The 24,892-nt window shown below is 43.9% G+C and overlaps 1 protein-coding gene across 2 annotated transcripts in view; it reads right to left on the bottom strand.

Annotated features, from left to right (window-relative positions):
* The window catches only part of ABCC1 (ATP binding cassette subfamily C member 1 (ABCC1 blood group)), a 104,827-nt gene extending 80,226 nt beyond the window's left edge, over positions 1-24,601 (bottom strand). The window contains exon 1 of one of the 2 annotated variants that reach the window (XM_048865655.2): positions 24,371-24,601. In XM_048865655.2, coding sequence (XP_048721612.2) covers positions 24,371-24,418 — 48 coding nt within the window. In that variant the 5' untranslated portion in view covers positions 24,419-24,601. The remainder of the gene's footprint in view (positions 1-24,370) is intronic. The other variant, XM_048865656.2, reaches the window with a different exon arrangement.
* Between the last annotated feature and the right edge of the window lie 291 nt (positions 24,602-24,892).

The raw sequence follows: 24,892 nt of genomic DNA on the forward strand, positions 1-24,892 counted from the left end.
TCTTTTGGGTTAGCCTCTCTCATGTCGTAACTAAAGTGACAGTGAAGATACCAAGTCTTGAGGTCAGACTATACAGTGGGCTTCAAGTTTTTGTAACTTCTTGTGACAGAAGGAAGGAAGAGGTAGTTTATAGGACCTAAATGTATAAGTGATCTATTACCAGACCAGTATTATTTTCCCCTTCTCTTTCCAACAGATGATAATATGAGCCCATCAAAAGTAAGGAAAAGGTCAGCCCTTGTGGCAAGCTTTTTTGAGACATGGCCCAGAACAACCTCACTGCAGCCTAGATAACTTTCACCCAAGCCAGAATTAGCAAGGCTTTTTAAACACACACACACACACACACACACACAGCACTGGCAGCTAGAGAGAGAGAGAGAGAGATGGATGCCAGGACATGTTTTTTCCTTATGCATTTTTGGAGTGATCTTGAAAATGCTCATTTGAACTGAAGGCCATAAAGACTGATCTCCTCAACTTAAAACAGTACAGATGGAAGAAGGGCATCAAGCTACACTTTCCCCACTCCTGTCCTGGAGTAATCTACCTCTACATTGACAGAGATATAGTAATTTCTTTGCATGCTCAAATCTTTGGTTTCTCAGCTAAGGCAGTTCAGACAGGTGTGGTAGTGATATAGCTCTCAACCTTCCCCACATTTAAACTTAATTTGCTTCCATCCCACACTAATCTTTTATCCTGCCACTGGCTTTCATGACTGTAAAAACCAACAACTGAGTCATGAGAATGAGGTTATAAAAAATTATTTATGATAAAGGTAGCCCCACATTGTTTAAAGCTTCCAGTCTCCTCCCTCCCTCTCTCTTTTTAAATAAAGACTGTCCTGTATTTGGTCTTGGTCCCAAGTTATGGGCACATCTGAGCCTCTACCATCGGCTGAAGTAAATGGTATAACAGCAGTAACCAACCTTTTTCTTTATGAGCTCTCTACTCTGCTATAAAAATTCCACAACCCAGCAACGCCACAGCAACTTTTTCTCTGCACATCCAGTAGATTAAAACCCAGGGCCCCTGTTAGGGTATGGCAAGAAGTGCAATTGCCCATGGCCCCTCGAAGCTAAGTTGCTCGGGTTTCGGCTTCAGCCTCAGGCAGTGGGGCTCGAGCTTCACCTTTCTATCCCGGGCCACAGAGAGTCTAACACCGGCCCTGCTCTGGTTTATTTTGGCAGATTCCCTGCAATCTGCTTGCAGCCCCCGGGGGGGGGGGGGGGGGGGGGCGCGACGGCCTGGACCCTGCTTGAGAGCTGTCTAAAGGCAGTACAAATTATCAGCTGCACAGTGCAAGACATTACAAAGGCAAACCCTACCACCACTAAAGCGGGCAAAGTTACTCAGTCTGCACTAGTAACTTCACCACACACATCAAAACACCAAACACTAGTGTAGATATTTAGCAGAAACTCCCCACCCCACCCAGACCTGCAAACAAGTTTGAACCCAAATGATACAAAAATCACTGAGACAAGTGAAAACAAACAAGAGACATCAACTCAATCTCAAAGTGCTCTCTCATTACTTTATCTCCTCTTACATCAAACATTACTAAATAAACCAGCATAAATTAGCATACACAGAAATCACCATCGTACAAAGTAAGTAGTATCTTACTACTACTAAAGTTAAACAAAACCTTGAGGTATCTTTTTGCAGGAATTGCCCTCATTAAGTGGAATTACTCGCTCTTCCAGTCCGTTTGCCTTTCACAATCCAATTGAGACCAAATATTCATTCTCCAGACCATTATTACTAATGCATTAATGTACTACTACTATTTCACTTAGACATGAAGCCAAATAATGATCTAGAAAGTAAATTAGACATCTCCAGGTTATGTATGCTCAAGGAAGTGTTCAATTTTAGCAGCCATTCCATATAATGATTTCTTGTTTCCAATAACTAAACTAGTGGTATCTAGATCTGCAGTGTTGTTTACATTAGCCAGAGTTTAATAAAATCAAGTTACTAAATTTTCAGGTAGGTCCCCTGGTCGAAGACTGCAGGATATAATCCTGTAGATATAAAGATACGGAGAATATCTTATTGTCCTTATATAAATCCATGGTAAGCCCACATCTTGAATACTGCGTACAGATGTGGTCCCCACATCTCAAAAAAGATATACTGGCATAAGAAAAGGTTCAGAAAAGGGCAACTAAAATGATTAGGGGTTTGGAAAGGGTCCCATATGAGGGGAGATTAAAGAGGCTAGGACTTTTCAGCTTGGAAAAAGAGGAGACTAAGGGGGGGATATGAAAGAGGTATATAAAATCAGGAGTGATGTAGAGAAAGTGAATAAGGAAAAGTTATTTACTTGTTGCCATAATATAAGAACTAGGGGCCACCAAATGAAATTAATGGGCAGCAGGTTTAAAATAAATAAAAGGAAGTTGTTCTTCACTCAGTGCACAGTCAACCTGTGGAACTCCTTCCCTGAGGAGCTTGTGAAGGTGAGGACTATAACAGGGTTTAGAAGAGAACTAGATAAACTCATGGAGGTTAAGTCCATTAATGGCTATTAGCCAGGATGGGTAAGGAATGGTGTCCCTAGCCTCTGTTTGTCAGAGGATTGACATAGATGGCAGGAGAGAGATCACTTGATCATTACCTGTTAGGTTCACTCCCTCTGGGGCATCTGGCATTGGCCACTGTCAGTAGACAGGATACTGGGCTGGATGGACCATTGGTCTGACCCAGTATGGCCATGCTTACGTTCAAACCAATTTTATGTAGTCAAGAAGGAAAAAAGGAAAAAAAACAAGTGAATAGGAGCAGGAAGTTTCTCCATGAGTTGACATAATTATTCCATCATGAAAACATCTGTGTGAACTCTTTTTCCACCTTGAGTTCTCTACATCTATCACATATTAGTCTATAAAAAGGTACACATACCTCTCCATTCAGATATCTATATGCATCTCTTTTACTCTCTAATTCTCCCTCTGCCTTGATACTGGTCTACCTTCATAACCCACAATAGCACAACACACAAGTGAACCAGCACTCTGGATACCTAGCTTTTATTCCCAGTTCTGCCAATGGCCTCTTGGGTTACCTTTGGCAAGTCAATTTCATCTACCTGTGCCTCCTTTTCTCCATTTATAAAATGGGGATAGTGTTTCTGAGCTACTGCATAAAGCACATTGAGATGATTCTGACGGAGAGCTAGGTATCATTACTATTTACAGCTATTTTTGCTTAGGACTCCTTTTATCCTTCCAGCATGTCGAACAAGTTTATTGCAGAGTTGTTGTAGCTGTGTTGGTCCTAGTATATGAGACTCATATACTCCAAACTCATATACTTCAAACTCCACCAAGCGCCGAATGAGTAGGAAAGATAGTAAGTACAGTTAGAGACCACTCTGGCTTAAACAGGAAATCTTCAACCACCTGAAGCTCAAGCGTCATAACAGAAAAGTAGAAACTGGGTCAAGTTATATGAAGGTTATATTTAAAAAAAAAAACCAACACAAGCATTCAGGGACAAAATTAGGAAGGCCAAGGCATAAAACAAGATTAACCTAGCTAGGGACATAAAAGGTAACAGAAAAACATTTTACAAATACATTACAAGAAGAGGAAGACCAAGGACAGGGTAGGCCCATTATTCATTGAGAAGGGAAAGACAACAGACAACACAGCAATGGCCAAAACGTTAAATGCCTTTTTTGTTTCAGTTTTCAACCAAAAAGTTTAGCAGTGGTCAGACGACTAACATAGGGAACATCAAGGTAAATGGGGTAGGATCTGAGGCTAAAATAGGGAAAGAACAAGTACCATAATTTTTAACAAGTTAGATGTCTTCAAGTCAGCAGGGCCTGACAAAAATACACCCTAGAATACTTAAGGAACCAGCTGAAGACATCTCTGAGCCATTAGCAATTATCTTTGAGAACTCATGGAAGACAAGGGGAGATCCCAGAGGACTGGAAGAGGACATAGGTACTATATATTATATCTATAAAAAGGGGAATGAAGACAACCCAGGGAATTCTAGACCCATCAGCTTAACCTTGGTACCTGGAAAGATAACGGAGCAAATAAATAATCAATTTGTAAGCACCTAGAAGAAAATAAGGTGTTAAGTAACTGTCAACATGGAAGTCAACAGTCAAGAACAAATCAGGTCAATAGACCCTGCTTGGACACACAATTTTTATCCACATCCAATCCGCGAACATGGTCTGCAGATATAAAGCGGCTGTTTGCAGATTTGCGGGACTCTAGATATAAAATTTGGATCCACATCTATCCACAATCAGCAAACATGGTCCATGGATATCTGCAGATTTGCACGACTCTACACATCAAACCCACTTAATCTTCTTTGACAGGGTAACAAGCCTTGTGGATGGGGCGGGGGGAAGTAGTAGATGTGGTATAGCTCAACTTTAGTTAACCTTATGATACCATCTCACATGACCTGCTCAAATCAACTAAGGAAATATATTCACCCTAGATGAACCTAGTATAAGGTGGGTGCGCAACTGGTTGGAAAACTGTACTCAGTAATTATCAATGGTTCAAAGTAAAGCTGGAAGGGCATATTGAGTGGGTTTCACAGGCATCTGTCCTGGGCCCAATTCTCTTTGATATATTCATAACTGATCTGGATAATCACATAGAGCAGTGGTTCCCAAACTTGTTCCGTTGCTTGTGCAGGGAAAGCCCCTGGCGGGCCGGGCCAGTTTGTTTACCTGCCTTGTCCACAGGTTCGGCCTATCACGGCTCCCAGTGGCCACGGTTTGCTGCTCCAGGCCAATGGGAGCTGCTGGAAGCAGCGGCCAGTATGTTCATGACACCTGTCATGGGTGGTATAGACTCTAGACAATACTTAATCCTGCCTCAGGGGACTGGACTAGATGACCTATCAGTCCTACATTTCTATGATTTCTTCAGGTCTGGGAAAGATAATCAGAGTATCACAGCTAAACACAAAGTGGAACAGATTTTTTACACATAAGGAGCTGAAACATGATGCATTCAAAATGAAGTGGGCAATTAACACCTCTGCAGTCATAAAACAAAGAATTTACAGATTGTTGGGTGGGTTACAAATTGTTGAAATGAGACACAAAACCAGTATCTATAGTGAGCCCAGAATTGTTGGTATCTAGCAGAATTATGAAGTTAAGCTCCCAGGCTCATCTTTTGAAGGTGTTGTGCAGGTTTCCCTTGAAAGCAAGGACTGAGAGGTAAGATATGGAGTGATTGTTTTGTGGAAAACATTCACCCACAGGTAATAGGGTGTTTTTGTCATTTTTCCAGGTGGGTTCATTTGAGAGCGTAGTGATTGTCTAGTTTCACCCACATAGTTGTTGGAGCATTTGATGCACTGGCTGAGGTACACCACATGTTTTGATAGGCATGTGTAGCACCCATGGATCTTGGAAGGGGTGCTGTGGATGGTATTGATCATCATAGTACAGGAGATACGACTGCAGGTTTTGCATCTGTTATGGCAGCAGTGTCTGGCGCCACTTTGTATTGGTGAGTAATGGTCTCTGGAGAGTTTGCTTCTGATTATGAGCTTGGTGAAGTTGGGGAGTTGTCTGAAGGCCAAAAGAGGAAGTTTGGGAAAGATTTCTTTCAGGATGTGCTCTCCTTTGAGTAATTCTCCCAATTAGGTTGTAATTCTTTGATGATATCCCATAAAGATTCCAGGGAGGGGTGGGTAGGTGACAGCTAGGGGTGTGCAGTCATTCCCCCGCCCCCAATATTGAATCAGGTTCTCTCACGGAACTAGGGTGCCCCATTCCACAACAAACATTGATTTTATCTCGAAGACTAAAGCCAAATGTACTTCACGTACTGTGAACACATTTGCTTTGGACATTTAGTTATTTATTTTAAATTCAGCATTTGCTATGGCCGTTTTAAACCACAGCTGTTTTTGTGCCTGAAAGTTTGACATTGGCAGCCTACTATTGTGAATGTGTCCCCACGCTTCACTGTGCAATAGCTGCTTATACAAACATTATTATCTGATATGGCAGACATGTTATCTATTTCTATAAGTAATAGAAGGTTATTGCTATGCACCAAGAGCAGCTCACTTATCTTGGAACTCTAGGGTTGAACTTAACTAATTAAACGAAATTACTACTACAAATTACGATACAAATATTTTCAATTTAAATCCACCATGAAATCTGATTAAATAAGACAAAAACTGAAGACATTTATTTGTCCTTTATGACAATATTTATCAGGAAAATTCTTCTCTCTCTCTTATCCAGTGTCCCTACATGAAGAATGGGACCAATACCCACCTACCTCACAGAGTTATTATGAAGCTTTGCAAACTTCAGCTAATCACTCTTAGAGCCCCACTCATAAGAGTAGCCATACTTGGTCAGACCAGTGCTATATCTAGATCAGCACCCTGTTTTCTGACAGTGGCCAATGCCAGGTGCTTCAGGGGGAAGGAAAAGAACAGGACAATGATAGCCCTGTCATCCATCCCCTGTCATCCACTCCCAGCTTTTGGCAGTCAGAGGCTCAGGGACACCCAGAGTGTGGGGCTACAAGCCTGATCATCTTATCTAATAACCACTGATGGATCTATCCTTCACAATATATCTAATTATTTTTTGAACCCAGTTATATTTTTGGCCTTTACAACATCCCTTGGCAATGAGTTCCACAGGTTGACTCTATTGTGTTAAGAAATACTTCCTTTTGCTTGTTTTAAACCTGCTGCCTATTAATTTCATTGGGTGAACTCTGGTTCTTATGTTGTGTGAGGTGTAAATAACTTCCTTATTCACTTTCTTCACACCAATCAAGTTTATAGACTTTTATCATATCTCCCTTAAGTCATCTTTCTTCCAAGCTGAACTGTCCTGGCCTTTTTAAGTCTCTCCTCATGTGGAAGCTGTTCCATACTCTTAATTATTTTTGTTGTCCTTCTCTGTACCTTTTCCAGTTCTAATATATGTTTGAGATGGGGCAACCAGAACTTTACACAGTATTTAAGATGTGCACTTACTGTGGCAAAACTGAGTGATTGGGCACAAAATGGCAGATGAAATTCAAAGTTGATAAATGCAAAGAAATGCACATTGGAAAACATATCCCAACTATACATATAAAATGATGGGGTGTAAACTGACTGTTACCACTCAAGAAAGAGGTCTTGGAGTCATTGTGGATAGTTCTCTGAAAACAGCCACTCAATGTGCAGCGGCAGCCAAAAAAAGTAAACAGAATGTTGGGAATCATTAAGAAAGGGATAGATAATAAGACAGAAAATATCATATTCCCTCTATATAAATCCATGGTACACCCACATCCTGAATATTACGTGCAGATGTGGTTGCCCCACCTCAGAAAAGATGTATTGGAATTGGAAAAGGTTCAGAAAAGAGCAAGAAAAAAGGTTGGCGTATGGAATGGCTGCCATATATGGAGAGATTAATAAAACTGGGACTTTTCAGCTTGGAAAATAGATGACGAAGGGGGGATATAATAGAGGTCTATAAAATCATAACTGGTGTGGAAAAATTAAATAAGGAAGTGTTATTTACTCCTCATAACACAAGAGCTAGAGGTCACCAAAATTAAATTAATAGGCAGGTTTAAAAACAAACAAAAGGAAGTATTTCTTCACACAATGCACAGTCCACCTGTGGGACTCCTTGCCAGAGGATGTTGTGAAGGCCAAGACTAACAGGGTTAAAAAAAAAGTCTAGATAAGTTCATGGAGGATAGGTCCATCAATGGCTATTAGCCAGGATGGACAGGGATGGTGTCCCTGGCACCTCCATTTGCCAGAAGCTGGGAATGGGCAACAGGGGATGGATCACTCAGTGATTACCTGTTCTGTTCATTCCCTCTGGGGCACTTGGCATTGGCCACTGTCAAAAGATGGGATACTGGGCTAGATGGACCTTTGGTCTGACCCAGTATGGCCGTTCTTATGGCATTATGATATTTTCTTCCTTATTATCTATCCCCTTCCTAATGGTTCTTAACACTGTTAACTTTTTTGACTGCTACTACACATTCTTGAAAAAGATACAGTCAACCATCCACAATGACACCAAGATCCCTTTCTTGAGTGCTAATAGCCATTTAGATCCCATTATTTTGTATATACAATTTAGATTATGTTTTACAATAAGAATTACTTGCCATTTATCAACTTGGAATTTTATTGACCGTTTTGTTGCCCAGTGACACACTTTGAGTTCCTTTGTATCTCTTCACAGTCTGCTATGAAGTTAACTATCTTAACTAACTTTGTACGATCTGCAGACTTTGCCACATCACTATTTACCCCTTTTTTCCAGATCATTTAGGAATATGTTGAATTGCACTATGGTCCCAGCACAGATATCTGGGGGACACCATTATTCACCTCTCTCCATTCTGAAAACTGACCATTTATTCCAATCCTTTGTTTCTTGTCTTTTAACCAGTTACTGATCCATGAGAGGACCTTCCCTTTTATCCCAGGACTGCTTAGTTTGTTTACGAGCCTTTGGTATGGGGCCTTGTCAAAGGCTTTCTGGAAGTCCAAGTATTTTATGTCGACTGGATCACTTTGCCTACATGTTTGCTGACCCCCTTGTAGATTGGTGAGGCATGATTTCCCTTTTCAAAAGCCATGTTTTGACTCTTCCCCAACATATCGTGTTCATCTAGGTGTCTAATCTTTCTGTTCTTTGCTATAGTTTCAACCAATTTGCCTGGTACTGAAGTTAAGTTTACTGGCCTGTAATTGCCAGAATCACCTCTGGAGTCTTTTTAAAAAAATTTTTAAAAAAATTTTTAAAAAAATTTTTAAAAATTGGTTTCCCATTAGCTATCCTCCAGTCATCTGGTACAGAAGTTGATTTAAGCAATAGGTTACATACCAGTTAGTAGTTCTGCAATTTCATATGTGATTTTCTTCAGAATGCTTGGGTGAATACCATCTGATCCTGGTGACTTATTACTGTCCAATTTATCAGTTTGTTCCAAAACCTCCTCTACTGACACCTCAATCTGGGACAGTTCCTCAGATTTGACTCCTAATAAGAACGGCTCAAGTGTGGGAATCTCCCTCAGATCCTCTGCCATGAAGATGGATGCAAAGAATTCACTTAGCTTCTTCACAATGGTGTTGTCTCTTCCTTTAGTGCTTCTTTAGTGGTCCCAGTGATTGTTTGGCAGGCTTCATGCTTCTGATGAATACAAACTGTGGCGGAGGACCCACCATATTCAGAGACATTGTATTTCCAGGAAGTTCCCACCAAAGTGAAGAAGAATTAGAAATAAACTTCTGTCTTGTCTCTTTTTTGATTAAATACTTTTGGCTGTGAATAACCTAAGTAGTCCTTACGTAAAATAAGCAATGTTTCCTTTTTCCTCCCCTAAATTCAACCTAGGAAATCAGGCAAATTATCAGATTCTTCTTCTTAGGATGGATAGGTTGAGACTCCAGTACTGTTAATGGCAAAAGCAGAAGGGGAGATATTGGGAAAAGGCTCAGGTTAGTAGTTGCCCTATCCACCATTTAATTTTTCAAACAATATGAAAGTCAGTCAGGCATGAGAAGGCCAGAGGTAATTTTTTTACCTTTCCCTTCCAATACACACACACCAAATGCAAGACGATTTAAAATGTAAATAATTTGACTCAAATGTTATTTGATAGATCACAACAAAAATGTACAGAAAAATTAAACTCTGTTAAACTAAAACTGGAGACAATAACATTGGAGGCAATTAAACATAGTAGCTATTTAAAAATGTAACTGGACTGAGACAGTCTCAACTGTGAGCTCTCACTTCGCATACACACAGAGCTAGGTCAGCAGCTACACAGTACACAGTACCTTCTAGATCTGCTTTGATAATACTGCTGGTATTGAACATCTAAAGGCGAAGGGGAGCTGCTGCTTGCATAATGAAGTAAAAGTTAAACTGCATTCATAAATTAATGATACTATAATAAAAGCCATCTCAAAGCACAAACAGGATTTTCAGTTTAACAGGACCCTTAAAAAATGACAGAGCTGAAACTTGATTAAGTTCACACTCCAAGCATGTTTTAAGTTTTTAATGTATTGTAATCCTTTTACTCGAGTGTAGAATTATATAAAATGAGAAGCAAAATTACCTATTGCAAACAAAGTTTTGCCTTTTTATATTATTCATTGCAAGCTTTGAAATGCTGACTGAAGCAAGAGAGTGAGGAAGAAACAGTGCCCTTATGAAAAGGGAATTTGGTCTGAGGGGAAGTGAGGGAGAAACACTGAGTTCTGCAAGCTAAGTTAGATACAAGTAAAAATTAAGAAGCTGAGTGGTTAAACAAAGATGAGTTAAACAATGAAAATGGCAAAGAGTAAACAGGAAGATAAAGAACAGGTATGATCTGGAGAGGTTTCAAAGATGGAACATTAACTGAAAACTGATCCTGTTTAACACACTACTTGAATGTACAGAAAAATAGCAGCTGGCAATGTTTAGAAGGATTATTAACATGCAAATTAAGGAGGACATTTGCTTATCTAAAAGTGCAGAAATTCCAAGATATTTAGATCAGAATTCTATTATTAAAGCAGCAAACATTGCCAAAATAAAGGTTGCATCAGCATCTTGACAGTACAGTACTCTTCTCAGGCTCCTAATTTTCCACAGAATGAAGCAGTTTGCAGCTACTCTCATCTTTACTATTGAGGCATGCCCTACCGAGAATGCTTCCCAGCACACAATGCTCCATCTTAACTTGAAAGGCCTTCAGAGGCTGCTCAGATCAAGCTGAAAGCAAATGTATGATGGGACCTACACAAAATTAAAAAAGCCTGAGGCATCTGCCATGCAAAATTTCAACACACAGTTGAAGTTTGGCAAAGCAATCAAACACACAGCTTCATAATGGAAAATGTTGTGTAACCTTATTATCCAGTACTACACACACATTGTCTACTCTCCAGAAAAATAGTATTTATTAACTAGGAAATTACTTTCCACATTTAAATAGGATTAAAGTTGTGACAAACTAACATGACAAAAAATTCCTTAAGGTTAGTTAACATGGTCCTTAAATAGTGGCTTTCAGAGGGAAAGAACATAACTTTTACCAACAAAAAGACATCAAACTATCTAAACTGTTTAACATTAAGATGGTTTCAGAGTAACAGCCGTGTTATCCAAATGTATTCAAAGCAATTTTCAAGGGAGTTTTCAGAGTTACAAATGTGGAGATACAAGCACATATAAAAGTATATTTCTAGATTCTTCTTCCAACTAGCACTGATTTCTTTAAGTCCCTCTAGTAATCCTGTATAAGTACCTTTACTCTTGCAACTCTGGCTATCTTTTCTTCCTTTCCAATACACCATTATCTGTCTTTCCATGTTCATTTTTAATTTTAGCTTTGCAACTATTATTTCATTTTCAAGGAAGATGTAGGCTGCCTGGATAAGATTAAAAACCTGACAGAATCAATTCAGGCTTTCAGCCTTTCACGGAAAATAATGCAGTTACAATTTATTAATCTGTAGTATTTTCTGTACTATCATCCCTCAAGTTCTTGTAATTTACTGACAACTGAACCACAAACTTCACTTGGGAGTCAGATTTCAGATTCCCAGAAGCCAGAAATATCCTTTTATCTTAGTCAAGTTTATATGTAAATACCATTTAAGCTGCAGTTAAACAATGGTTAGGGAGGGCTTTAGTTACGCCATTTAGGGAGGCCATGTCTAAACTTACAAGCTTACAGTGGCACAGCTATATTGATATGTAGCAGCATTATGACAGTGGGAGAGAACTCTCCTGTCAACATAATAAAACCAGCTCAACGAGCAGCAGTAGTTATCCCGCCGACATTGCGCTGAGCACAAGAGCACTTATGCCGGCAAAACCTGTGTCGCTCAGGGGGTGTTTTTCCACACCCCTGAGCGACAAACGTTTTGTCGACACAAGTGCTAGTGTAGACATGGCCCCAGTTGACCAACAGAAATGCGAGAAAGCCAATTTTCAAACAAAGAACAGGGTGAATGTATACAGTCAAGCAATGATACAACCTAGAATTTAGAAGTATGAGTTTAAAGTGGCAGTATTTGAATATTTACAAAATGTTATATGCATGTTTCCAGTATGGTTGCTGTGAATTACTATGTATTAATATATGAATATCGATATGTAATATTTTTAAATGACTTTGGTCAGTGAGGTAAAGTTACTGTCTAACTATGGTGGGTTATTAAAATTTCCTGCATGACTACTGATCTGACTTAATAGGGGGCTCTGGGAAGAAGAAAAAGAAAAGCAACACAATAGATCTAGATAAGGATTCCCCAGCAATATACTTAAAAGATAACAGGACAAGCTGTTAGCTTCAAGGATCTTGTCTGAAGGAACAGAACTACTGGGTGTTAGCCTAAATCTGACCTGCTGATGTAATCACAGTTAGTACCACGGGACTGCAACCCAGGGCCCAGTCAATGTGGAAGACTCTGTAATTTCATCTGGAGCCAGGTGACAGTTAAGATACGTCTAAACAGCAAGCAGGGACCCTGACAGCAAGTCTTGGAGCCTGGATCTATAGATTCAGGATTGCAGGGCTCATGAGCTGTGTAGATGTTCAAGCCTTGGGATCTGAAGCTCAGTCCCCCTTCGTAGGCTTCAGAATCTGAATGTCTACACAGCTCTTTTTCGTACCGAACCACAAGCCTGTAGACCCACACTATGAGACTCACCAACACAGGCTGCTGCATGCTGCGTACATGTAACCATAAAGGATAGAGACCTACGAGGGATGCATTCAATGAGAGCAAGAGAGATCAGAGGTGCAGTTTGCTCAATAACTGTGACAGTTACTTACAAAGCCTCTACACTAATATTTTAGGGATGTTTCCCAGTGTTGCACTACTGTACCACCATTTCAGCTTTATGGGTGGCAACAATGGTGGGAGCACTAGTGTATTCAGAGCCCAGACATTTTTACCATGCGGCAAAACAGAGCAGTGAAAATACCTGTCAAGTGACTACCCTGGTCTTACACTATTGTCAGTGGGTAGCAATGGTAGAAATGAGGAGAGATTTTATGAAAATAGATACCGAAGACAAGCAAAAGGGAGATGAAATGGAATTCTATGTGCTTTATTGCAAAGGGTACTGAATATCCCTCTATCACATGTTATGGCGCCTCCTCATGGCCATTCTGGGGAATAGCTCACCAGGTCAAAGCCATCCCTCCACCTCTGTCTTTTTGTCTGCAGTCCCCTCTCACTCCAGGAGCTGCTTTGGCCTCTTCATTATGCAGCCCACAGGCTAGGTCACTATCATGCTTTCCCCTTCAGGTCTGGGGGGGGGGGGGTGAAGAGGAGGAGGAGAGTCTCTTCCCCCAAACAGGCTCAGGCAGTCTTCCTGTGCACTGCCCCGCTGCTGCCACTTCCCAGTCACCGGCTGGGGAGCCCAGGCCCACCCTCTACTGCAGGTTCCAATGGTTCTCAACAGTTTTCTTTCTGAGGGTCCCCTCCCCCGCACCCCCAACATGCTATAAAAAGCTGTGCCACAACAAGTGCAATTGCCCAGGGCAGCACACCACAGGGGGCACCGCGAAGCTAAGTTGCTCAGGCTTCAGCCTCAGCCTTGGGTGCTGGGCCTCGAGGCCCTGGGCTGCAGTACCCCGCAGTGGGGCTTTGGCTTTCTTCCCCGGGCCCTAGCGAGTCTAATGCCAGCCACGCTTGGAGGATGCCCTGAAACATGTTCATGGCCCCCCAGGGGGCCCCAGACCCCTGGCTGAGAACCACTGCAAGTCTGTTCCACCCCTTACCTTTCTGCATTTCCCTGAGCCCTTTCTTAGCCCTGGTCTACACTAGGACTTTAGGTCGAATTTAGCAGCGTTAAATCGATTTAAACCTGCACCCGTCCACACAATGAAGCCCTTTATTTCGACTTAAAGGGCTCTTAAAATCGATTTCCTTACTCCACCCCTGACAAGTGGATTAGCGCTTAAATCGACGTTGCCGGCTCGAATTTGGGGTACTGTGGACACAATTCGATGGTATTGGCCTCCGGGAGCTATCCCAGAGTGCTCCATTCTGACCGCTCTGGACAGCGCTCTCAACTCAGATGCACTGGCCAGGTAGACAGGAAAAGAACCGCGAACTTTTGAATCTCATTTCCTGTTTGGCCAGCGTGGCAAGCTGCAGGTGACCATGCAGAGCTCATCAGCACAGGTGACCATGATGGAGTCCCAGAATCGCAAAAGAGCTCCAGCATGGACTGAACGGGAGGTACGGGATCTGATCGCTGTTTGGGGAGAGGAATCCGTGCTATCAGAACTCCGTTCCAGTTTTCGAAATGCCAAAACCTTTCTGAAAATCTCCCAGGGCATGACGGACAGAGGCCATAACAGGGACCCGAAGCAGTGCCGCGTGAAACTGAAGGAGCTGAGGCAAGCCTACCAGAAAACCAGAGAGGCGAACAGCCGCTCCGGGTCAGAGCCCCAAACATGCCGCTTCTATGATGAGCTGCATGCCATTTTAGGGGGTTCAGCCACCACTACCCCAGCCGTGTTGTTTGACTCCTTCAATGGAGATGGAGGCAATACAGAAGTAGGTTTTGGGGACGAAGAAGATGATGATGAGGAGGTTGTAGATAGCTCACAGCAAGCAAGCGGAGAAACCGGTTTTCCCGACAGCCAGGAACTGTTTCTCACCCTAGACCTGGAGCCAGTACGCCCCGAACCCACCCAAGGCTGCCTCCTGGACTCAGCAGGCGGAGAAGGGACCTCTGGTGAGTGTACCTTTTAAAATGCTATACATGGTTTAAAAGCAAGCATGTGAAAGGATTACTTTGCCCTGGCATTTGCGGTTCTGCCTTTGCAAAAGGTTTCTGGGGAGGGCAGCCTTATTTCGTCCTTCATGGTAGGACACTTTACCACTCCAGGCCAGCAACACGTACTGGGGAATCACTGTAGAACAAAGCATTGCAGTGTATGTTTGCTGGCATTCAACCAAAATCCGTTCACGCGGTGGGAGGAGGCAAAATGCGATCTTGTAACGAAAGCACATGTGCTATGTATGTAATGTTAACAGCAAGGTTTACCCTGAAAGAGTGTAGCCACTGTTTTATAAAATGTGTCTTTTTAAATACCGCTGTCCCTTTTTTTTTCCTCCACCAGCTGCATGTGTTTCAATGATCACAGGATCTTCTCCTTCCCAGAGGCTAGTGAAGCTTAGAAAGAAAAAAAAACGCACTCGCGATGAAATGTTCTCCGAGCTCATGCTGTCCTCCCACACTGACAGAGCACAGACGAATGCGTGGAGGCAAATAATGTCAGAGTGCAGGAAAGCACTAAATGACCGGGAGGAGAGGTGGCGGGCTGAAGACAGGGCTGAAGCTCAAAGGTGGCAGCAGCGTGATGAGAGGAGGCAGGATTCAATGCTGAGGCTGCTGCAGGACCAAACCAGTATGCTCCAGTGTATGGTTGAGCTGCAGCAAAGGCAGCTGGAGCACAGACTGCCACTGCAGCCCCTCTGTAACCAACCGCCCTCCTCCCCAAGTTCCATAGCCTCCACACCCAGACGCCCAAGAACGCGGTGGGGGGGCCTCCGGCCAACCAGCCACTCCACCACAGAGGATTGCCCAAAAAAAAGAAGGCTGTCATTCAATAAATTTTAAAGTTGTAAACTTTTAAAGTGCTGTGATTAAAGTGCTGTGTGGCATTTTCCTTCCCTCCTCCACCACCCCTCCTGGGATACCTTGGTAGTCATCCCCCTATTTGTGTGATGAATGAATAACGAATACATGACTGTGAAGCAGCAATGACTTTATTGGCTCTGCAAGCAATGATTAAAGGGAGGAGGGGAGGGTGGTTAGCTTACAGGGAAGTAGAGTGAACCAAGGGGTGGGGGGGTTCATCAAGGAGAAACAAACAGAACTTTCACACCGTAGCCTGGCCAGTCATGAAACTGGTTTTCAAAGCTTCTCTGATGCGTACCGCGCCCTCCTGTGCTCTTCTAACCGCCCTGGTGTCTGGCTGCGCGTAACCAGCAGCCAGGCGATTTGCCTCAACCTCCCACCCCGCCATAAACGTCTCCCCCTTACTCTCACAGATATTGTGGAGCACACAGCAAGCAGTAATAACAGTGGGAATATTGGTTTCGCTGAGGTCTAAGCGAGTCAGTAAACTGCGCCAGCGCGCCTTTAAACGTCCAAATGCACATTCTACCACCATTCTGCACTTGCTCAGCCTGTAGTTGAACAGCTCCTGACCACTGTCCAGGCTGCCTGTGTACGGCTTCATGAGCCATGGCATTAAGGGGTAGGCTGGGTCCCCAAGGATACATATAGGCATTTCAACATCCCCAACAGTTATTTTCTGGTCTGGGAATAAAGTCCCTTCCTGCAGCTTTTGAAACAGACCAGAGTTCCTGAAGATGCGAGCGTCATGCACCTTTCCCGGCCATCCCACGTTGATGTTGGTGAAACGTCCCTTGTGATCCACCAGAGCTTGCAGCACTATTGAAAAGTACCCCTTGCGGTTTATGTACTCGGCGGCTTGGTGCTCCGGTGCCAAGATAGGGATATGAGTTCCATCTATAGCCCCACCACAGTTAGGGAATCCCATTGCAGCAAAGCCATCCACTATGACCTGCACATTTCCCAGGGTCACTACCCTTGATATCAGCAGATCTTTGATTGCTTTGGCTACTTGCATCACAGCAGCTCCAACAGTATATTTGCCCACTCCAAATTGATTCCCAACTGACCGGTAGCTGTCTGGCGTTGCAAGCTTCCACAGGGCTATCGCCACTCGCTTCTCAACTGTGAGGGCTGCTCTCATCTTGGTATTCATGCGCTTCAGGGCAGGGGAAAGCAAGTCACAAAGTTCCATGAAAGTGCCCTTACGCATGCGAAAGTTTCGTAGCCACTGGGAATCGTCCCAGACCTGCAACACTATGCGGTCCCACCAGTCTGTGCTTGTTTCCCGAGCCCAGAATCGGCGTTCCACAGCATGAACCTGCCCCATTAGCACCATGATGCATGCATTGGCAGGGCCCATGCTTTCAGAGAAATCTGTGTCCATGTCCTGATCACTCACGGGACCGCGCTGACGTCGCCTCCTCGCCCGGTATCGCGTTGCCATGTTCTGGTGCTGCATATACTGCTGAATAATGCGTGTGGTGGTTAATGTGCTCCTAATTGCCAAAGTGAGCTGAGCGGGCTCCATGCTTGCCTTGGTATGGCGTCCGCACAGAAAAAAGGCGCGGAACGATTGTCTGCCGTTGCTCTGACGGAGGGAGGGGCGACTGACGACACAGCTTACAGGGTTGGCTTCAGGGAGCTAAAATCAACAAAGGGGGTGCCTGTACATCAAGGAGTATTTCAGGCAGGACTGCACGGAGGGTTCCAATAAGAAATGGTGCACCTAAGTTATCGTTGTTATTGGAACAAGGAGGTTAGCCTGGCCTCTGATTGATACATGGCTAGATTTACCTCGCTGCACCTTCTCTGTGAGTGACTGCAGTGTGACCTAGAGGAATGAGTCCCCTAGACAGGGGAGGAGGCAAATGAGTACAAAACAAATCTGGTCTATTTCTTGTTTTGACCCACTCCATCTATCTTTTACATCTTTGGCTGGCAGCAGACGGTGCAGAAGGACTGCATGCCATCCACATCTCATGGCTGCTCGGCAGAAGATGGTACAGTACGACTGCTAGCCATCCCCATCTCTTGCCTGCCTGGCAGAAGATGGTGCAATACGACTGCTAGCAATCCTCATCTCTTGCCTGCCTGGCAGAAGATGGTACAGTATGACTGCTAGCAGTCCGTATCGCCTGCCCGCTCACCATAAGACGGTTCAATAGGACTGACTGCAGGACTAAAGAGAATGACCTGGTCAAGTCACTCCAAATTTAGTCCCTGCGCCCATGTCTGCCCAGGCGCTCCCAGCCGACGCGGCCAGGAGCACCTCGGACACGATGAGGAAGACTACCAGTCGTATTGCACCGTCTGCTGCCAGAAGGCAAGGGGTTGCTGCTACTGTGCAGCAAAGCCGTACCGCGTCTGCCAGCACCCAGGAGACATAGGGTGACGGTTACCTGAGCGGGCTCCATGCTTGCTGTGGTATGGCGTCTGCACAGGTAACTCAGGAAAAAAGGCGTGAAATGATTGTCTGCCCTTGCTTTCACGGAGGGAGGGAGGGAACGGGGGCCTGACAACACGTACCCAGAACCACCCGCGACAATGTTTTAGCCCCATCAGAGTGCTCCATTGTGACTGCTCTGGACAGCACTCTCAGATGCCCGATTGTTTGCCATTGCTCTGACGCTGGGAGGGGCGCTTACAGGGTTGGCTTCAGGGAGCTAAAATCAACAAAGGGGGTGGCTTTACATCAAGGAGTATTTCAGGCAGGACTTCACGGAGGGTTCCAATAAGAAATGGTGCACCTAAGTTATTGTCCTTATTGGAGCAAGAAGGTTAGCCTGGCCTCTGATTGATACATGGCTAGATTTACCTCGCTGCACCTTCTCTGTAAGTGACTGCAGTGTGATCTAGAAGAATGAGTCCCCTAGACAGGGGAGGGGGGGAAGCAAATGAGTACAAAACAAATCTGGTCTATTTCTTGTTTTGACCCACTCCATCTATCTTTTACATCTTTGGCTGGCAGCAGACGGTGCAGAAGGACTGCATGCCATCCACATCTCATGGCTGCTCGGCAGAAGATGGTACAGTACGACTGCTAGCAGTCCGTATCGCCTGCCCGCTCACCATAAGACGGTTCAATAGGACTGACTGCAGGACTAAAGAGAATGACCTGGTCAAGTCACTCCAAATTTAGTCCCTGCGCCCATGTCTGCCCAGGCGCTCCTGATCGACCTCACAGAGGCGACCAGGAGCACCTCAGACATGACGATGACGGCTACCAGTCGTACTGTACCGTCTGCTGCCACAAGGCAAGGGGTTGCTGCTACTGTGTAGCAATGCCGTACCGCGTCTGCCAGCACCCAGGAGACATAGGGTGACGGTTACCTGCGCGGGCTCCATGCTTGCCATGGTATGGCGTCTGCACAGGTAACTCAGGAAAAAAGGCGCGAAATGATTGTCTGCCCTTGCTTTCACGGGGGGAGGGAGGGAACGGGGGGCTGACGATATGTACCCAGAACCACCCGCGACAATGTTTTAGCCCCATCAGGCATTGGGATCTCAACCCAGAATTCCAATGGGCAGCGGAGACTGCGGGAACTGTGGGATAGCTACCCACAGTGCAACGCTCCGGAAGTCGACGCTTGCCTCGGTACTGTGGAAGCGCTCCGCCGAGTTAATGCACTTAATGCACTTAGAGCATTTTCTGTGGGGACACACAGACTCGAATTTATAAAACCGATTTCTAAAAAACCGACTTCTATAAATTCGACCTTATTCCGTAGTGTAGACATACCCTAAACCTTCTGGCTCTCCCTTCCTTCTCTGGGTCTGCCAGCTTCAGCACTCCCTCCTCCCAGGGAGCAACTGCAAGCTACATATCTGTGCAGCATCCAAACACTCCTCCCTCTTCCCAGAGACCAACTGCAGCCTGTCCCAGCAGCCCCATTTGTTGTCAGCTTCCTGGCCACACTATTCCTGCAGATGTGAGCTTCTGCTAATGAAGGCTTCTGTCTGAATCTTAATTCCCCCAAGCTTGCCGCCTAATAGGCTAATCAGCCCCAATGGCCTGCATTAATTCTTTCAGTGCAAGTGTGGAGAGGACACCCCATCACAGCAGCCACTGAAGTCAACTGAAGCTAAGGGCACACAGTCCTTCTATCTAAGGAGGCTCTTCTATAGAAGAAGAATCCAAAAAGCAGGTGGCCACACCACAGAAATGGATGGTGCAAAGATACGTTCGGAAGACTGCAACGGATTTCTAATTCTCAGGAAGAAAGAAGATGGTAATGATCTACCTATCTGCTTGTTTCTAGAGCATCCATCAGCTTGGACAAAAATTCCAGTACATTGTGGCATCCACTAGTGACTTACAGCCTCTTCCCAAGAAGTGGCTACATTTCAGAAAAGTTGTATGATTTTCCGTATACAGTTTGAAATACTTTAGAATTAGAATCGCTATTACTAATTGTTTGTATGAAAGACAGGACATTTTAAACTACTACTTTTTTATAGGTTTCAGAGTAGCAGCCGTGTTAGTCTGTATCCGCAAAAAGAAAAGGAGTTCTTGTGGCACCTTAGAGACTAACAAATTTATTTGAGCATAAGCTTTCGTGAGCTACAGTTCACTTCATCGGATGCATTCTTTTTTATATTTTATGGAACAAAGATGTTATTTAAAAATATATTACAGATCTTTTGTTTCTTTGTGAAGCAATGTATTTGTAAAAGGGGCATGACTCACTTGGTCTCCTAACCTGATTTCAGTTTTCACCCCCTGAAGTAATTGAAGAAAAAATGCGACAAATTGTTTCACAACAAACAAGTGCACAAACAGGGCTCATGTTTTACCAGAGCTTTCAAACAGAAAGGATATGACCTATAAATTTTTTTGGGGGGAGAGGGGTGGGTTCCTAAAATTATCTGATCTACAAATTCTATTCCAGTAGGCTTCTTTCTAATGGTCAGCCCCTAAGAATCAACCTTTCCCTACAGGCAACTGTATTTTTTGAAAAACACCGAAAAGACTGCACATATTTTTCAAGTCAGGGATTTCACAATAAGGACAGAATCTCACCAAATAAACATACCAATGGCAGAGTTAAAGAAATAAAGAAATCTGCCTTTAATCACAAAAAAAATTGACTATTCATAATTTATTATTCATTAATCAATCCATATTAATTTTAGAAGGACTGTAAATTAACTCTAAAAAGTATATGATCGCAACCTTTACCTTTTTAATTAAGGCCACCAGATCACAGCTTAGCTCAAGAAGAAAGAATTTGTTCTTGTACTCATGCTTTGGAACAAACCCAAGAACAATGGGAGTCTGAAATCCTCAAAGTGATTGCGCGTTACCCAACTAATTAGTAAAAAGTGATACAAAGGCATATCAATCTTGAAAATAAGCTCTATAACTGAATTTTTCATTTCGCATTTGTGATATTTTAAGTTACGAGAAAAGTCAACAGGTAGTTAGAAACCTGAAAAAGAAAAAAGAAAGAGTTCACACACTGTATGCATGTGCCTATTCAAACTGAATCAGGCAACAAACTCTAAAAATGTACCCAACATCTATTTGCTCAAATATAATAGGTGGGGGGAAATATATACCCTGCCAAAGCTACTCCCTTGCTTTGCTACCATACCACATCTCCTGCTATTTAATTAAAACAGTTGCGTGCTGTTTATTACATATATGCTTAACTGTAATATTGTCAATAAACTTTTTCTAATGCAACAATGTTTGGATAGCTGAGAAACAAAACAAGATATTTGTTGAATGTCACCAATACTCATAGATAACATATTTGCTGAATAGTTTCTGAATACCTATTGAGCAAGATCAACACCACTAGAGAACAAACAAATAAATGTCATGAGTATTGTTGAATTACTTATCTTACAAATTCTCTCTTGAAGTAGCCAATCAGCTTATTATATGTTTAAATATTATTTGGCAGATATGTGAAATTAATGGAATTTTTTTCAGTTCTATTCAACCATCCCTACTTACTAATATATCTTGCTTTTGTTATATTTCTCTTTGCTTTAATCGTCAATATATTTTTCCTTCACTTCCTTCACTGTTTTCCTCTTTCCATATTCTCTCCCTGAATTCCCACTTCTCTCTTCCTTTATTTTCCTACATTGTCCATTCTACCGCCTCCTTTCCATGTTCTCTATATATTGTACTTCACTTCTCCAATTTATACCCGTCAGTCTCTTTCCCACCCTTTCTGACCAAATCCATGCATTGCGCTTGGAAATTTTACCAGACACCCAATAGCCGGAGAAATAGCAATAACAAAGCACGGCAACAGCCAGAGGCCAATATGAAAAGTAGCCTCCTAGCTGCTACAAGGGCATGCGTGTTGGGTCTCTGCTACTCAACCCCTCTCATAGCTCCCTCTCTGCTGCAATGGAAACCTATAAAGCTGCAGAAAAGGCACTGAAGTGGTATGTCTTCATATTTATCAAGATATACCCCATACCTACACACTGCATTGTACACAAGTGGCTCACATTTGGGAGGTTACCTTCACAACAATAAGGACTGGAGCCTTTTTTTAAAAATGAAAACTTATGTTTTGCAGAAAGGAAAAGCCAGGGAAAGCCTCCTATCTGCCACGGGAGAATGGATTTTTCAAGCCCCAGTCACAATTTTAATACCTCTCAACATTTTCAGGAAAAGTAGAAATAAAGCAAGCGCTCAATAGCTACTACAAGTCAGCCCAGAGAAAGTCCTCTGAACTCATCTACAAACAATCCAATGCACTTAATGCAAACCGGTAACATTTTCAGCAATCATGAATCTTACCATTATAGTCTGATGAGTAACACAGATTACTACTTCAGAATGGTTTCAGAGGAACAGCCGTGTTAGTCTGTATTCGCAAAAAGAAAAGGAGTACTTGTGGCACCTTAGAGACTAACCAATTTATTTGAGCATGAGCTTTCGTGAGCTACAGCTCTTCCCAGGAACTCTCTCTCACTTCAAGCAAGTTGGTTTAACAACTGCTCCAGCTTGCACAAGAACTGTTTTTCAGTAAGCAAGGCAAGTTCCCAACTTGTAAATGCACAACGAATTACAAGTTCCAGCACAAGTAAACCCATAACTATTTACAAACCTTCAACAAAAAGCATGTCAGTTATATCTATTTATATGACTGAAGTAACTGAAAACGTGAGAATTCAAAGCTGTAGTTTATCTGACCAAAGCAGGAAACAGTTATTACAATGACCACATGTATCCACCACTCTATTTTGTGGCTAGTACCCTGAATACTTATCTAGTCAACAAGATATCACGTAAGTTGGAATCATAGAAAGCACAGGTTCAAGTGTCACTAGAAACTAGGATTCTATATTTGCAGTAGCAAGTGAAAGCCCCATTCAGGATTAGGGCTCCACTTGACCCACAAAGCAAGTGTTTTTTTTAATCTCAGGTATAAAGGGGAACATTCCCATAAACCTCTATTCACACCCAAAGTTACTTTGTTTACATTACATTCAAGGTGACAAGGCAAGTGAGCTTACAATGTCTTATTAAAGAGACCAAATGAAAGCAAAACCAGAGAAAAATTCATTAACAACAGCTTTAAGAGCAGGGACCATGTACATATAAGTGTTTGTACGGCGTTTAGCACAATGGAGTCCCGATTCTGACTTGCTACCAGAATATTAATATTTAAAAAACAATACAAAGCAGAGAACCATGTAACCAACCATAGTGTAAGAAAAGCACATTCCACTACATGATTTGGACAACCAGAATGTAGCCCATGTCCTAACTACTCAAATATCCAGATACAAAGTGCAGTTCAACATAAGATTGTAGCTTACAGAGAAGTGGAAGGAGAATCAGAGTTTGGGGCACAAAAACCACAACAATAAAGATAGAAGAACCTTTGCTAATTAACTTTTGAGAGACCACAACAAAGAGCCACCCATACTAATTTATTTACTTAACATACACAATCTAACCTTGAAGAGACAGAAAACAATTAAAAGCACTTTTTCTCTTAACAGGTGTCACAACTGCCATAGCACAGAACAGGCAGCTCTGTTTGTTACTCAATAAACATGTGCTGTGGACTTCACAATCTCTTTAGTTGTGGGCTTGTTAGTCTATAAGCCTTATGTAGGTGATGCATCCTCACGCTCTGCCTGTAAAGCAGCCTGTACCATACAATTGCACGACTCACCACCACCTCATGGGGCCAGAGCTGCCCGTTTTCACCTCGGAGCTACCTAAACTGAAACTAAGCTTAGTCTGGGTGCGATTATCAAAATCTTGCAGTGAGTAAATACGTTTAGGAGACAGTCCTATACCACCGAGAAAGGCACAGCCTCCACACTAACCAATCACAAACCCATTTCCCAGCCCATCAACCCCACCACCCTTTACATAACTATTGACAGGGCGAGAGAACTAACAGGCATCAGCCAAGCTCTTGGTACCCTGGCGCTTCCCCTGGATGGGCGGGAGAGACTCTACCCCTTCCTCAGACTAAGGGCCCTACACCTTTCCCTCTGGGGCCCTGCAACCCCGCTCCCGGCACTCCCTTCCTAGAAGGGAGGAGGGGGCTGCACCCTCCCAGACAGGGCCTGACCCGGGGAAAGGCTGTGTCCCTTCCAGGAACACCCTAGCCCGGCTTCCCCGTGGGGACCCCAGCCAGGCGGCGTGCGGGAGCCGCGGAGCACGCGGCGGCAGGGGAAACGCAGCCGCAAACCCCGCGCCGCTCTTACCCAGAAGGGCTCCGAGCCGCCCGCGCTGCACAAGCCCTGGATCGCCATGGAGCGCGGCGACGGCTCGGGCTGCCCGCAGTCCACGCTCGCTCTCCCTCCCCAGCCGGCGGCGGCGGCGGCGCCTGCAGGGAAGTGGGGAAAGGCGGCCGGGCGAGCCGCTGCCGGGCTCCCTGATTGGCTCCTCGGTCACGGGGATGCTGGGGCTGTCTGCGGGAGCCCGCTGTCCATGCCCGGTGGGTGCAGTGCGCACGCGTTCCACAGGGCGCGGTTTCTCGCGGGCCGGCCCTGCCTAGGCGCCGCCCAGCCACAGCGTCAAGCGATTTAATGCCTCCGGGAAGTGGAATGATCCACGCAGCCTTGACTCGATAGGCATTAGGGGGCGTCACGTCATTACTACCCCCCCTCATGGGCCACAGCTCCTAGTGCAGGGGTGGGGGCAAACGTTTTGGCCTGAGGGCCACAGCGGGGTATGGAAGTTGTATGAGGGGCCGTGAGTACTCACAAAATTGGGGTGGGTGTGTG

Source organism: Caretta caretta, chromosome 10 (genome assembly GCF_965140235.1).
Source record: "Caretta caretta isolate rCarCar2 chromosome 10, rCarCar1.hap1, whole genome shotgun sequence".
NCBI classification, from domain to species: Eukaryota; Metazoa; Chordata; order Testudines; family Cheloniidae; genus Caretta; species Caretta caretta.